This window comes from Adiantum capillus-veneris, chromosome 5 (assembly GCF_014529385.1).
Source record: "Adiantum capillus-veneris isolate H3 chromosome 5, ASM1452938v2, whole genome shotgun sequence".
NCBI classification, from domain to species: Eukaryota; Viridiplantae; Streptophyta; class Polypodiopsida; order Polypodiales; family Pteridaceae; genus Adiantum; species Adiantum capillus-veneris.
This window is the reverse complement of record NC_140935.1, coordinates 125,291,696-125,307,770: the sequence shown is the minus strand read 5'-3', so window position 1 is coordinate 125,307,770 and position 16,075 is coordinate 125,291,696. Positions and strand designations below refer to the sequence as shown.

The 16,075-nt window shown below is 44.3% G+C and overlaps 1 protein-coding gene across 2 annotated transcripts in view; it reads right to left on the bottom strand.

Annotated features, from left to right (window-relative positions):
* Positions 1 to 972: 972 nt before the first annotated feature.
* EMB2735 (embryo defective 2735) overlaps positions 973 to 16,075 on the bottom strand; it is a 28,736-nt gene continuing 13,633 nt past the window's right edge. Inside the window, exons 3-4 of one of the 2 annotated variants that reach the window (XM_086512809.1) lie at positions 2,257 to 2,586; positions 973 to 1,070 (exon numbers count right to left, since the gene is read on the bottom strand). In XM_086512809.1, coding sequence (XP_086368935.1) covers positions 988 to 1,070; positions 2,257 to 2,586 — 413 coding nt within the window. In that variant the 3' untranslated portion in view covers positions 973 to 987. Of the gene's footprint in view, positions 1,071 to 1,403; positions 1,832 to 2,256; positions 2,587 to 16,075 lie in introns of those variants that run through there. The other variant, XM_086512810.1, reaches the window with a different exon arrangement.

The following is a 16,075-nucleotide window of genomic DNA, read 5'->3' as shown; positions in this document are numbered from 1 at the left end:
ATTACCACTTATTCGTGCATATACCCATCAACATCTCTTATCTAATGCGTTTGAAGAGCAAAATCCTTATCATGTCTTGAAAGCATTTCTATAAACACTTCTTTCTTCTTGTGTTGAAAACTCCTCACAACCAACCTTTAGTTTTTTTGGAGATTCCATTGTGAACTTGTGTCATGTTCTTTTTGGATCCCTAAGATTTGGCTGCAAAGAAGATTCTTCTAGCTTCTCCTTGGAATCTTATTATAAATGTAAGGCCAATGGTCCTCCTTTCTTTGCCATAATTTTGTACTTAATCTCTACCCGCACTTTCGGTCCTTCTTTGACATAATTCTTCCTCATTTTCAAAAGTCTCCATTATTTCATACATTTCCAAAGTGCACAATTCAACAAATTCGCTTCCATATGGCATCTTAGAATCCATTATAGCCTCAAGATCATACATTAGTATCAACATAAGAAATCTGCTCAAAAAAACCTGAAATACATTCACTATTCTCTATAAAACCCATTTTTCTAAATCTCATTCTAAACATTTTGACATTCAATTCTCTTCATATCTTCAAGCTTCATGAGACATACTGACCCATGCTCTGCTAGCCCTGAAAACCTGTACAAAAAGATTCTTCATTTGGGTCAAGTAAGAACCTTTTGCTTTTGTACAATTGTAATCCTGCTTCACAATGGTACACAGCCAAAACCTCTCATCTCTCTAAAGTCATGAACTGTTTGTTTGGCTTTGGTAGAGGATATTCTTGACGACTATCACAATTCCTCTCATGATTTATACATAATCTCTTCCATTTTGTTCCATGATTCCCCTTACATAATTTCTAATCTTAGGCACCACAACAAGCTCGAAACTTCTGATCATCTCTACCTCTTGTACTCATTGTAATTCCGTCTCCTTCACATAACCGCGAAGATACTTTGCAACATCTTTCCCTTCAAATTGATCCATTTTATTCACAATAGAATAAAGGGTTTGGGTTATTGACATCTCCCTTCTTTTTGCAGCTTGATGCTACCGCATAGCAAATGCTTGAAACATTCCTTCATATACAGAACTGCAGCTGCATTGAGTATAAATTCCATCAACTTGTACTGTCATTCTTACAGCCATTTTCATTATCACATATGGTGCTATTACCACAGCAATTACAATCATTCATAATGAAGACGTTAGATGTAGTCGCCTTCTCTTGAAGTTAGGGAATGTGCTCTTTTTGCAGGAAGAACATTAATTACAGATGTACGGATAGAGATCTGCCCCATGCCCACTCCACTCCACTCTACGTTAGATACACACCCACTCCACTCTCGATTAAATGCTCCTCTAGTTGTGTGTTTGTAAATCAGGATGCCAGAGTCTACTCATGGCCATGCCTGCTTGTAGCATTTAGTTATCTTGTGAATCAAACAACTGGATTCTCCGAGACACAAATAGAGTGTGTTCCTAGATTGTATCATTGTCCTAGATTACAGTTCCTAGATTGTATCATTGTCCAAATTACAGTTCTACAAGTTTGAGCAGTCTTGGGGGGTGAAAAATTCAAGTGGGCTTGGCAGATTGCAACCGGGACATTCATTTGGCTGGACACACCCAAAGCACTCTCTGTTGGGAGTAGGAACATGCACATGAAAGCCCTTGAAAATGTGTTCAAATATCAGGATGTCTGAGTCACAATCGGAGAAGCATTTAGTTATCTCGTGGACTCATGGATGAATGTAGACTTGTGCTAGTGTGATTCGAACACCCAGATTCTTGAACACGCACTTGAAGCGCTTTCTTATTGCAATTTTGCTCCGGGCTTCCCTTCTTGCATCCCGGTGTCTGCATTGAGCTCTCACGACAGTTCAGGTTGTCAGATCCATGCCGCTTGTTATTTCCGTGATTAGGCCTACTAGATTCTTGTACATATGAAAAAGCTTGAAACGTTTATGAATGAGAAACTAATAGAGAGTTCCACATTACCATCAAACCATTATATGGCTATGCTCAAAGACATAACAAACTACTTTCCCATGTGGTTGATGTTAATACATGGACCATGTGAAACGTAGACTAAGTTCATTCAAATGCAATTGTTTTTTTTACAATTATAGAGATCCAGACACCAGAGTATCGAGATACCATGCTTTGCTGGGCCCAAAATCGGAAAAAGAAACCCACTGAAGAGCTGCAAACTAGACAGAATCTGTTGTATAATGCAGGGTATGCAACATACAGCTTAATCATGCCTTATGAGATAGTCTCACCTTTCTTTCCATTGCTTGTGTTGATTTCTGTCTTTGTTTCACTTCCATCAATGTGTGAACGTTGCGTCCTAATGTCCAGCGACACTTCTGTTTCTTTGGCTTCTGCCTTCATTTCTGTTGTCTTGATGCCTGGCGAGTCTGACTTTGCATCACTGGTAGAGTCACTTGTCCTCAACTCGCTCATACTCTTTGGGTTCAAAACTTCCGTAAGTCCTTCTTGGTAGCCCTCCACAAAATTTTTGAGGGCATCTTTATATGCTGATACTTTGGTCATGTATACGCGATGTAATGCAGGTCTAATGTGCTCAGATCCAGCTCTTGCTGCTACAGCTGTTACAAGCATACGATCATTGGCTCCTGAAGGTTTAACAACTTCCATACAAGCATAGTATACAAAAACATGTATTGATACACTGTTGCCATAAAACTACTGGCTCCGGTAGCTTCAGTTCAGCTCCCAAACAAGAATACAAGAAGAGTGTTTGATAATAAAATGAACCTCACTCCCCTAATTAAGCAGAAACTTGACTACAAAACCACAGACCTGAAGTGCATTAGAATATAGAACCAGGACTTTAAAAATGACAAAATAACATGCCTAAAAAACCTGTGAAGGCAGCATTCTGCCTGGACATCAATGACTCATGGTTGTGATACTGCTCTCGTTTGTAGGGTGTGCTCGACAATTCATTTGTCAAGGCGTATGCCATAGATGTCGAGTACAAGTCCAATAGCCGGTTTGGCTGGAGATGGTTCCGGGCTTCTGTGGACCGTCAGCGCAAGCAACAGCTCCACTGGTCTATCTGGTCTATCAGTGCGATGGGGATAATCATAATAGTTATGCCCTGTTTGAAAGCATCCATAGCATTGGCCTTCTTGTGATAAGGTGTCTCGTTGTTGAGGCGTCAAACGAGGCCTTTGCGATTGACTTTCACGAGAATCTTGAGAATTTGTTCGTTGTTGCCGGGAGTTCTGGTGATGGTAGTCCAATGATGTATCGCTCGCACTGGTCCTCCAAGGCAATGAACTTAAAAAAAGACACCAAGAGCTAGACGTCAAGAAACCTTTGGTTATAGTCACCCCTGGTCTTTGTGGCAAGCATTTTCAAGTTAACCCATTCTGCCAAGATCTGGACTTCATAGAGAGAAGTCATATAGCTACGTGCAAATACTGTTTTGAAAGCTTGCCAAGTCCTTGGAGCATGCAGTTGTGTCGCGATTGAACTCTAGCATTGCATAGCATTATCTTTAAGAATCCCATTTCTCGAGAAATCTTGGATTCTTCTGTATAGTTCCCCGAAGCATAGATTCTGTCGAATTGATGTAGGAACTGCAATGCGCGATGAAGACGGGAGCGCGCCCGATGCGCGGTGGCGTAAGGGTGGGACTGGTTAATAAGTCAGAGGTCGAGACGAAGATTCTTTAATAAAATTTCATGTAGATTTTAGAAGCACCAACTAGCTCTGTCTGCTCTTTGGTGGGACCGATATGCTTTCAGAAAAGCATACGCCTGGAGCTCTGACACCATTGTCACGGGGACGGGCACCACTTACCAACGGAAAAAGAACAGACCGAACAACTTTATGTCATGTGACACATCGAACCCTATGTGCCCGTGGACAAGCTACAGCACGACAAGGGTTCAGTCAATCTATAATTGCTAAAATATTTGATTGCTAAAATATATAAGCAAACCAAAGCTAGCACTATTTGGCAGAAGAGGCAGCAGGAGCTCCACGCTCAACAGGCAACTTCTCAGCAAAACCCCCCCCCTCCCCGGGCAGGAGACTTAGCGTTTTCAGCCAAGGACAGCCTGGCGTTTTCTCCATTGCAGATCAGCCCCAGCGTTTTGCATGGCAGATCAACCCGGCAACAGTTAGACACAGCAGATCAGCCTAGCGTTTTTGCATTTGCAGAATCCTGGCGACAGAAGGACCAAAATTCAGCCCTAGCGTTTTGCACCTTTACCGTGACGGAAAGTCAAGGAGCATTAGCGTTTTCAGTTTTCAGCAGTTAGCACCCGCATATCAGTCGTGAACCTCGCAGAGCTCACCTTCCCGCAGCAGTTCCTCGCCGCACGGTCAGTTTCCGCAAGGTTTACAGTTTCAGCCCAAAAAACGCAGATTTCAGCATCTGCATTTTCAGCGCGCCGTCGTCGCATCGTCGTCATCGACATAGAGTCAGAATTTAGCAGATAGAAGACTTGCAGATTTCAGCCCATAGCGTTTTTGGACAGCAGTAGAAAGATTGCAGATTTCAGCCCTTAGGTCGACTTCGTCATCCCCATCATCATCGTCGACATAGCCTAGACTTGCATCAGTCACTTGCATTCATTTGTACCAGATTGTGCAATCGTAAGTAGACCACTCTTGCCGACGAGAGTGGGACCTTCGGAGGAGGGTTTTACAACGTCTCTAGTGTCGTATCTCTCTTCTCTCTCTATCTCTCAGTCTCATACACTTGCACGCACAGTGTCCACTCACTTTGTTCGTGATCATAGCACTCTCTCATTAAGAACGGAAGGCTCTACCGTCCATAAGAACAAAAGGAACCTTGAGCACAGTTCGGAGCACTCATCTTGAGCAAAGCGCAAACAATCATTCCGCTGCACCTAACATTGGTATCAGAGCTTTGGCAGTCGTCTGTATCACTCAAGGAAAGAACCACAAGAATCACAAGAATCTTTTTGCTTGTTGCGGTCACACGAACCCAAGTTCGCTTGGGCGTGTCGATTCCTAATCGTGTTTTTTGGAGAGTGACAGGAATCCCAAGAAAGAAGGGCTTGTCCAGCCTCCCCTTGTGTCTCTTTTCACTCATTGAGAGCGGATTGTGCACTTAGCAGCCGGCCAATCGATGTGAGGTGGGAAAAAGCAACCTTGGCGTGAGCGCAAGGCCGCCAAGGGGTGTGCCCGCGGAAAAGAGCAAAACTCCGGTGAAGAGAAGATCCTTCTCAAACACGATTTACAAGCGAAAGAAAACCTCAAGAACCTCAAGACCTTCAAGAACCCAAGACCCCCAAGTTCCTCGTGAACTTAAGAACCCAAGACCACAAGAACCCACGACTTCAGAATGGTCATCACTCGAAGCGGAATGGATACTTCGCTTGGAGGTGATGAGCATGAGAGAGAATGCAAAAAGAATGGCGGAAATGGAACGCAGAAGAGCAGAAAGAAAAGCAGAAATGGAGCGCAAGCACCAAGAAAGAATGGCAGCCGCCGTCAAAGGAATGAGCGACCAACACATGAAAGTGTTCTTGCGACTCGTTCCTCAAGCCCAGACACAGATGCAAGAGATTTGGGAAAAGGAGACTCTCTGGGTCTCTTCTTCTCCCAAGCATGACACACAGAATTTGCATGATTCTGAGAAGCATAATGATTTGAATGATATTGCCAAGCATGATGATTTGGATGTTAATGATAACCATGATGATTTGCATGATCAAGACGTGATTTCTCACGAGCATGATGAGTTGCATGAAGATGATGTGATTGTTCACAAGGATGATGTGTTAGTTGATGCTTTTTCTAGCGAAGCTAACCTCGTTGCAGATTCGATCAATCACGAAGAACCGATCTTGGCTCTCGAGTAGCCTAGGTCCAAAGAACCCTCATAGGAAGTACTATGTGTTCGTATGATTAGTCAACACGCATTGTACGAGTGTTTCATTCGTGATCGTTTCCTGTATTTTAGTCAGCGTCTTTATGTGATCCCTTTTTCTAGGCATGACATATTGTACGTTGAGCACGTTTCACTCATGAATGAGCACGAATGTATGCATATTTTTCATGAAAAGCTGAAAAGTATGCATTCAAGGAAGTCACATTCCCTGTCCCTCCCTTGGCATAACACATTCGTAGACGAGCAGATGAAAGTATGAGCACCAAGCATGGGCATTTCCGTTGTGAATTGCCACAGTTGATTGCTTTAGATCAGAAAGACGAGATTCGCTCTCATTGTATGTGTGTGTGTGGTGAACGGTTAGGCACTTTGTCTATGTGTTCATCTACATTGCATGTACACTCTTTGAGGAAGACAAGATTTTTTCCAGTCACTTTACATGGAAAAGGTATGTTCATGGTTTTCTGTTGGAAATGGTTTCAGGAATTTTCAGCCATGGAGATTCTTGAACAAGAAAGAAGCATGACACTTGACGAAGTTGAAGCATCTAAGGAGCCACAAAAGACTTTGTGTCGCTTTCGGCGCGGCCCAAAGAAGCAAGCGTTGCAGACCTTTATGAAGTTCAAGTACCGCACGACCGACATATCAGAGTGGGCCGGCGAAGAGTCCCTTCTAGGATTCCGGATACTATTGGCGATCTCCCTTGACGCCATACAGTTCGGTACCAGTACCTCGCTTTGAAAAGGAGGAGATGTCATGTGACACATCCAACCCTATGTGTCCGTGGACAAGCTACAGCACGACAAGTGTTCAGTCAGTCCAATCACTCTAGATTAGAAGTGTTCTGGCACTTTTGTGAGTCTATTCGTAGACCGTGCATGCCCAATCACTTAGTGTAGATGCATATCCTCTGGTTGCACATAGCATGACCATAAGCATTCCCATCAGAATCCATCAGAATCAGTTAGGAGAATTTTCCAATGCATTTAGTGTATTTTACCTATTTTTGGCATTTTACACTTATTAATTTAAGTGGCTTTCCAACAAAAGTAGATAGGGCAATTTGGGTAAGAAAATATATAAGCAAGCCAAAGCCAGCACAATTTGGCAGAAGAGGCAGCAGGAGCTCCACGCTCAACAGGCAACTTCTCAGCAAACAACCCCCCCCTCCCCCCCCCCCCCCCCCCCCCCAGGCAAGAGACTTAGCGTTTTCTCCATTGCAGATCAGCCCCAGCGTTTTGCATGGCAGATCAACCTGGCAACAGTTAGACACGGCAGATCAACCTAGCGTTTTTGCATTTGCAGAATCCTGGCGACAGAAGGACCAAAATTCAGCCCTAGCGTTTTTGGTTGCAGATCAGCCCCGGCGTTTTGCACCTTTACCGCGACGGAAAGTCAAGGAGCATTAGCGTTTTCAGATTTCAGCAGTTAGCACCCGCAAATCAAGTCCCGAACCTCGCAGATCTCACCTTCCCGCAGCAGTTCCTCGCCGCACGGTCAGTTTCCGCAAGGTTTACAGTTTCAGCCCGGAAAACACAGATTTCAGCATCTGCATTTTCAGCGGGGTCGTCATCGCATCGTCGTCATCGACATAGAGTCAGAATTCAGTAGATAGAAGATTTGCAGGTTTCAGCCCATAGCGTTTTTGGACAGCAGTAGAAAGATTGCAGATTTCAGCCCTTAGGTCGACTTCGTCATCCCCGTCGTCATCGTCGACATAGCCTAGACTTGCATCAGTCACTTGCATTCATTTGTACCAGATTGTGCAATCATAAGTAGACCACTCTCGCTGATGAGAGTGGGGCCTTCGGAGGAGGGCTTTACAACATCTCTGGTGTCATATCTCAACATCTCTAGTGTCGTATCTCTCTTCTCTCTCTATCTCTCAGCCTCATACACTTGCACGGACAGTGTCCACTCACTTTGTTCGTGATCATAGCACTCTCTCATTAAGAACGGAAGGCTCTACCTTCCATAAGAACAAAAAGAACCTTGAGCACAGTTCGGAGCATTCATCTTGAGCAAAGCGCAAACAATCATTCCGCTGCACCTAACACTTTAAGCACTTCAAATAACAACTGAACTGATAGAGGTGCACGACACCACACGAGGAGTGGCGAAATTCCACCCCAAGAGCGCACTCGCCCCAAACTTTGGCGCCCCTTCCGATATTTCTTTATATTGCTTGAACTCAATACAACGCCGGTACTCGCGCTTTGCACCTTCATCCGGAAGAGTGCCAAAGACTGAGCCCTCTACACATATTTAAAGGACCTTGGCTTCTGAAAAGCGGTTTACATGAAAAGCTTCAAACTCAAAAGCATCTGGTCCCAAGAGCAGCCGATCGTAATTTGTGGAATTCCGTACAGCTCTACCACATCAGCACCTGCCAGTGCAATTCGCGGAAGTCCGTATAGCCTACCACATCATCATCGTAAAACGTGGCCATCCGTACAACTGCCACGTTGGTATGTCCCGCTGAGACAGGAGAGGGGATCTAGCCTAGACGCCGTCGAGATGGGTGTCCAGCGGATGTGGTGTAAAACCAATGTGACCGGCCATTATTATAAAAGGGAGGCCAAGGCCTCATTTGTCACAACTTGGTGACGTGGCATGGTGACACAGCAGATACACTCTCCCTCTTGCAGGCAGTCCCAGAAAAGGCAACAGAATGCTAACGTGGCTGTACGGCAGATTCCGGATTCTACGCCAAAAAATCTGCTGACATGTTCAAACATGGCAGAGCGTATGGAACCTGATGACGTGGCTGGCTGTACTTCTTTTGGCTACGCTGATTTTTGGCTGCTTTTCTACGCAATTGCAAGAGAAAGAGAGAGCCAGCTTTTGCTTTATTTTATTAAAGCATAAGAGAAAGAAAGAGAAAGAGCCTTTGCTTTATTTTTATGAAGGCTTTTAGAAAACCCAAGCTTTTGATTTATTTCTCAACTTTTGGGGCTTTGCTTTTAGCATCCCTTGTAATCTTTAAATATGTGAGCAGGCCTCTCACAACTCAAAGCATCTGGACGCACAGTCTGAGTGTGAGCACCTGCCCGCACCCTTGTACTTTGAACACACATTAATATAAAAAGAAATACCGAAAGGGGCGCCAGTCTTTGGGGCCAATATCTCTAGGCACGGAACTCCGCCGGACCTGTGTCGAATCAATTGTGAACTATGAACTGTTTTGAAGGGTTTATTTGTGCTGTCGCGGTAGATTCTCGACTTGGAGTGTCCAAGTCTGGTACATCATTTGTAGTTATCGACCCCACTGGCAGAGTGCCAGTGGTGAGCCCGTGAGGCTAGGAGTGCGCGCAGGTTACCTCGAGGAGGTGAGGCCAGGTGGTATGGAACGCTCGGTCTTACAGGTGCACGCCTACGTCCTTGGACGCTGACCCGAGCACGGGGTGCTACCGGATGGTCGGGTGGTTTGTCCAACGCGTCTGTAGGCGGTCCGTGTAGCCGGGAGATCCACTTTGAACGTTTGTTTCATGGTATCAGAGCCGGCTTGGCTACAGGATGGACCACGTGTACACCTATGGATTGGTTTGGGTCGGATAACTTGAAATTTCATGTAATTTTTGATAAAATGTTATTTGATCGATTATTTTTCTTCTCATATACATGTGTGTAGGTGAAATTTAATGTTTTTCCTGCTGATTTTTGATAAAAATCAGCTATTTTATGGGCAGGAATGCTAAAAAATCAGCAATTTAATTAACTTCTAGTGTTTTAATGAAGAGAAAGTAAAATTTGCAGATTTCTATGTGATTTTCAACGAAAATCCATTAAGTACTTCTCAATTTGCTGATTTGTGATTTAAATTCAGCATACTCTATTCCTTTGTGTTTCTCTCTGTGTAAAGTTCCATAGCGAGACACGAGAGAGAGAGAGAGAGAGAGAGAGAGAGAGAGAGAGAGAGAGAGAGAGAGAGAGAGTGCTCTGGAACTTCTGCGCAGCAAAGAGAGAGAGAGAGACATCGAAGCGTTCATGCTGACCTGGAAGGCTGATTCCAGCGTGGATTTTCCCGCCGTATTTTGGCCACGGGTGGGCACACGCCTTCAAGCCCTTTTCTCTCTCCATGCGTCGCCTACAACTCTCTCTACACTGGATTTTTCTTTACGCTGCCCTCTTTGTTTTTTTTACGCTAAGTGCTTTAACTCACTACGTAGGTGGTCTTTTTATTGACACTTATAAATTTTTTAAAAACCAAGTTGAAACCTGTGTTTCAATGATAAGGCTTACAAGGAGAAAAAGGTTTATAGAAAGCTCATTTTTTGCTTTCTTGCTTCTCTCTTACTGCTTGTCTCTCCTGTCTGCTCGCACTCCCACCACCACCTGCTCGCTTTCGGACGCTCATGCCGACGTGTAGTAGCATTTCGCGATTGAAAATGCGTGAAATTTCCAGTTTTTCACGGACTTTGTCATGGATTCCTCCAGCTCGGATGCGCAGCGTGACGACACGCCACATTCAAATTCCATTCATGCATGCTCTGTACACATGGATCATAGGTACTTTCCACAGCCTCGACCACCATATATCCGCTCTGGAAAACGGGAATGTTCATACGAACATTCGCTTGACCCCTCTCGAAGGGGCCGTGCAAGGCTTTAACGTCCAACTTACCGCTCTGGAAAATACTAATCAGTCGACGACTGCGCGTATTTCCGAGGGCAAAACCCATCTCTAGCAATTGCGGACGCAGGTTGTTACTTTTGGGCGTTCACAAGGTGGTCCTATTGCCAGGATTCCGTACAAAACCACTAATTTCTCAATAGAAGAGAAGGAATGTACAGAACTGGCCGTAAATAATTGGCTTCACCAATGGACCACGTATTTCGACCTCCATGGGGAGCATGAAGAACGGAGGATTCAGACTGTAAGGTGCAACGGAAGTGAATGTTAAACTTTGCTCAAAATGAGTGCTCCGAACTGTGCTCAAGGGTTCCTTTTACTTATGAAAGGGAGAGCCTTCGTTCCTTTAGTGAGAGAGTGCAAATGATCACAAACAAAGTGAATAAACACTGTGCATGAAGGTACTGAGACTGAGAGATAGAGAGAGAAGAATACGACACCAGAATGTTGTCAAACCCTCCTCCAAAGTCCCCACTCTCTATGGCGAGAGTGGTCTACTATTGATTGCACAAATCTCTACAATGCAATGGACTTGCCGACGATGTCGACGACGATTAGGACGATGATGAGACGGGCTGAAATCTGAAAACGCTAATGGCTGAAATCTGCAAATCTTGTATCTGCTGAATTCTGACTCTATGTCGATGACGACAGCGATGACGACGCGCTGAAAACGCAGAATTTGAAATCTGCGAATAACGGGCTGAATCTGCAAATGCTGGCTGATCTGACCGTGCGGCGAGGATCTGCTGCGAAAAGGTGAGATATGCAAGGTTTGGGGGCTGCGGTACGGAGTCTAGTCGCTGAATATGCAAAACGCTGATGCAAAGGGGACTTCTATTGCCGCGAATCTGCAAAAAGCTAGGTGCTCTGCTCTCCCAAAAACGCTAGGGTCTTGCTGCAAAATCGCTATGGATTCTGCTGTGTTCTGCTATCGACAGGCTGATCTGCAAATGCAAAACGCTGGGCTAATCTGCAATGCTGAAAAACGATGGTCCTTGTTGGCTGAAAACGCTAGGTTGCCTGGTGGGGGATCTTGCTGAGAAGGTGCACTGTCGGACGCCTGATCCCTGCTACCTCTTCTGCCACAAAGTGCTAGTGCTAGGTTTTCTTATATATTGGCTTGGCTAAATTGCCCTACCCAGTTTTTCAACAAAGTCACTTATTAATAATAAGTGAAAAATGGCTAAAATAGGGAAAATAGGTCTGTGCACTGTAAGAATGCTCCTGATGGGTTCTGATGGTAATTTGATGATCACGCTATGTGCAACTAGAGGATATGCATCTACTCTAAGTGTCTGGACATGCAAGGTTTGCGAACGGACTCACAAAAGTGCCAGAACACTTCCTAAGCTAAGCTAACTGAACTGAACCCTAGACATGAAGAAGCTTGTCCACGTACACATAGGGTTAGATGTGCACGTGACATCCCCTCCTTTTTAAAGCGAGGTACTGGTACCGAACTGTATGGTGTCGAGGGAGATCGCCAACAGCGTCCGGAATCTTGGAAGGGACTCTTTGTCGGCCCACTCTGATGTGTGGTTCGTGCGATACTTGAACTTCATAAAGGTCTACAACGCTTGCTTCTTCAAACCGCACCGAAAGCAACACAAAGTCATCTGTGGCTCCTTCGATGCTTCAACTTCATCTATAGTCATGCGTCTACCTTCTTCAAGAATCTCTGAGGATGAAAATTCCTGAAACCACTTCCAACACAAAAACATGAACATACCCATTCCATGTAAAGCGACTGGAAAAATTCTAGTCTTCTTTATAGATTGTGCATGCAATGTAGATGAACATATAGACGGAGTGCCAAACCGTTCATCAAACATACGCAAACAATGAAATCGAAACTTGTCTTTCTGATCTAAATCTATCGACTGTGGAAAATCATAATGGAAATGCCGATGCTTGATGCTCAATCCTTCTTGTGCTCTTCGGATACTGTGTCATGCCAAGGAAGAGACACGGAATGTGAATTTCTTGAATGCAAACATTTTATCTTTTCATGAGTAATCCACATACATCCGTGCTCATTCATGAGTGAATCGTGTTCATCGTACAATATGGCATGCCTGTGGAAAGTGAACACATAAAGACGGTGACTAAAATACAGAAAACCATCACAAATGAAACACTCTAACAATACGTGCTGACTAATCATGCGCACACATAATACTTCCTGTGGGGGTTCTTGGGACCTCAACTCAAGAGCCAAGATCGGTTCTTCATGATTGATCGAATTTGCAATGAGGTTAGCTTCACTAGACAAAGTATCAACTAAACCATCATCCTTGTGAACAATCACATCTTTATCATGCAAATCACCATGTTTGTGAATAATCCCAGCTTTATCATGCAAATCATCATGCTTATCATTATCATGCAGTTCATCATGCTCGTGAATAATCACGTATGTTGCAGGGACAGACCATTACTATTTGCGCTATGTCCGTGATCTGGATCATCTCAGAGGCCGGTAGGCCAAATGGGTTGAGCTTATACAAGAGTTTGACTTTGAGACCCGTTACAGAAAAGGATCCAACAATCGAGTTGTTGATGCACTCAGCCGAATTCCTGAAGTTAATGCATTGTCTATGGCTGAAATCTCGACGGATTTCTAACTCTCTCTCTCTAAGGGCTAATAGCTATTTTGGCAAGATATGGAACGAGGTCGAAGCGAGGCATGACTCATGTACAACTTGGGTAGTCCTGAGACCCAAGTGAGTCGTGCTGGAGAGACAAGACAACGACAGTATTCCATTAGAGGTGGACTATTGTTCAGAAACGGAAAGGTCTGCGTGCCAAAAATCGATGAGGCTCGACAAAGGATTTTGTTCGAATGCCTCGATGTTCCTAGCGTTGGGCACCCAAGCATCCAGAGAACTTTGGCATTGGTCAAGCAATATTTTTGTTTGCCAAGGATGCGCTCTTACATAGAGAGCTATGTGAAGAGATGCACTCAATGTCAGGTCAATAAGGCAGAGCACCTTAGGAAAGTTGGCCTGCTACATCCATTGGAAATCCCAGATGCCAAGTAGCAGAGTATTTCCATGGACTTCATCGGTGGTTTGCCAAATAATAGTCGGGGCAATCACACCATTTGGGTTGTGGTCGATAGACTTACAAAAAAAGCCGAGTTTATACCAACAAAGTCAACAGTTAAAAGCCATGAGTTGGCAGTTTTACTTGTCCATCAGCTTTACAAGCTGTTTGGTGTGTCAAAGTATATCGTTAATGATCGAGATACTACGTTCACTAGGTGATTTTTGCAAGATGTGTTTACTCATCTTCAAACGAAGTTGAGTATCTCGGCTTCTGATCATCCCGAGTTCGACGGACAAACTCAGAGGATGAATCAGACGTTATAGGACATGCTAAGAGCTTACGTCTCTCACCGGCAGTCTCATTGGAAAAAGTATCTTCCACAATTGGAGTTTGTCTATAATAGTGGCAAGCATTCTACTACCGGATTTAGCCCGTTCATGCTGATGTATGGATTTGAGCCTAATCCCCGATTGCTATTGGCTTAGAGTAAGTCAAGGATCGCCAAGCTCGAGATTTCTTGTATGATATGTAGGAAATGCTCGAATTGGCTAAGGATAGTATAAGGACGGCTTGTGATCGAGTCACTACTTATGCTAATCAAAAGAGATCTCCCAGGACTCTAGAGATGGGACAATGGGTCTATCTCAAGATACCCAAGGATATGCGAACTAGAAAGCATTATAAGCTTTCAGCTAGATATTGTGGTCCATTCTTGATCACAAAGAAAATTGGTCGGGTTGCCTATAAACTAGCTCTTCCTTCGAATGTTATTGTACATCCAATGTTTCATGTCAGCCGCCTTAAAGAAAAAATTAGGTGAAGCCGACGTTGTGCCTATTGAGGAATTTGTACAGTGGTGCAAGTCAGAGGGCATTCAGCGCCAGCTGACTACTCCTTACACTCCTTCCCAAAACGCAGTTGTTGAGCGGAAGAATCGAACTATCATGGAGATGGCTCGTGCGATGCTTGCGCATGCTTCTTTACCCCGGGTTTACTGGGCAGAGGCGTGCAACACGGCGGTTTACATCCAGACCCGTTCTCCTACCCATGCTTTTCACGACATGACTCCTTATGATGCTTGTAACAGACTTGGACACTCCAAGTCAAGAATCAATCACGATAGCACCAAATAACCACTTCAAAACAGTTCACAGTTCACAATAGATTTGCACTGGCCCGGGGAGTTCCGTGCCTAGAGATATTGGCCCCAAAGACTGGCGCCCCTTTCGGTATTTCTTTATGTATTAATCAGTTCAGAGTACAAGAGTGGATCGGGTCTCACTCTCAGACTCTGCGTCCAGATGCTCTGTAGAGTGGAAGCCCAACTCACATATTTAATGTTTAAAAGGGATGCCAAAAGCAGAGCCCCAAAAGCTTCAGATCAAAATCCTAAAAATAAAAGCAAAAGCTCTTCTCTCTCTCAAGCTCTCGAGTTATAAAATAAAGCAGAGTATTGTATTTCTCTCTCTCTTTCTCATACTTGCGTAGAGAAAAGCAGGCTGCCGCAAAAGCTGAAAATCTGCCGCAAATTACAGGACTGCCGTACGGTGCCACGTCAGCATGCCAGCGCATTTCACGGGATTCAGCCCTGCTGCGTTTTAGTGTTAGGTCAAGGCAAAATTTAGGGTTAGGGTTTTTGGCAAGTTTTAGGGTTTGTAGGTTTTAGGGTTAGGGTTTGAAGTAGACTATGTTGTAGGCAAAATTTAGGGTTAGGGTTTTTGGCAAGTTTTAGGGTTTGTAGGTTTTAGGGTTCCATTTGGAGTAGACTATGCTAAACCAAAAGCCTCGAGGTAAAGTTTCACAATCTAAGGAGTATCTGCCAGGTCCTCCTCCTCCATCCACTTCGCATCCAATGCAGGATAGTTCTTGAACTTAACCAAGAACCGCCTTCAGACTTTACCTTTATTCTTCGTATCATTATGTGCCAAAATCTGTTCAGAAACAAGGATCTCCTCGTTTTCTTCCACTTTGGGTTGCTCATCAGGCTCCATCATCAGGCACATCACCTTTAAAAGGTTTCAAGAGACTCACATGAAATGCATTGTGAATCCTCCAAGTATCAGGCAGTTTCAGTCGGAAGGAGACATCATTTATCTCTTTAGTGATCTGGAAAGGTCCGTAATATCGCATACTAAGCTTTGGAAAAAGCCTCTCCTTTCCCTTTTCCTTTCTCAGGCGTGCCTTCTCAAACGTAAGAGAACCCAATCATCCTTCTTCAATTTCAAGTCGTGACGATGGCGATTCGCTGCCTTTTTCTGTCGTTCTTGAAATTTCTGCAAAGTCTCGCGAACCTTGGCAAAAGCCGTATCTAAGTCTCGCGTATATTCGTCCGCTTCAAAAATCTTAACTTTCGTGCTTAGGAAGGGTGGAACCTCACAGCACCTTCAACAATCTCAAATGGCGCCTTCCTCGTCGAAGAGTGTATCGTGTTATTGTAGGCAAATTCCACCAAAGGTAAGTTGTCACAAAGTGATGATGTCGCTGCCCGAGAGCAAAAACCCTAACCCTAATTTTTGCC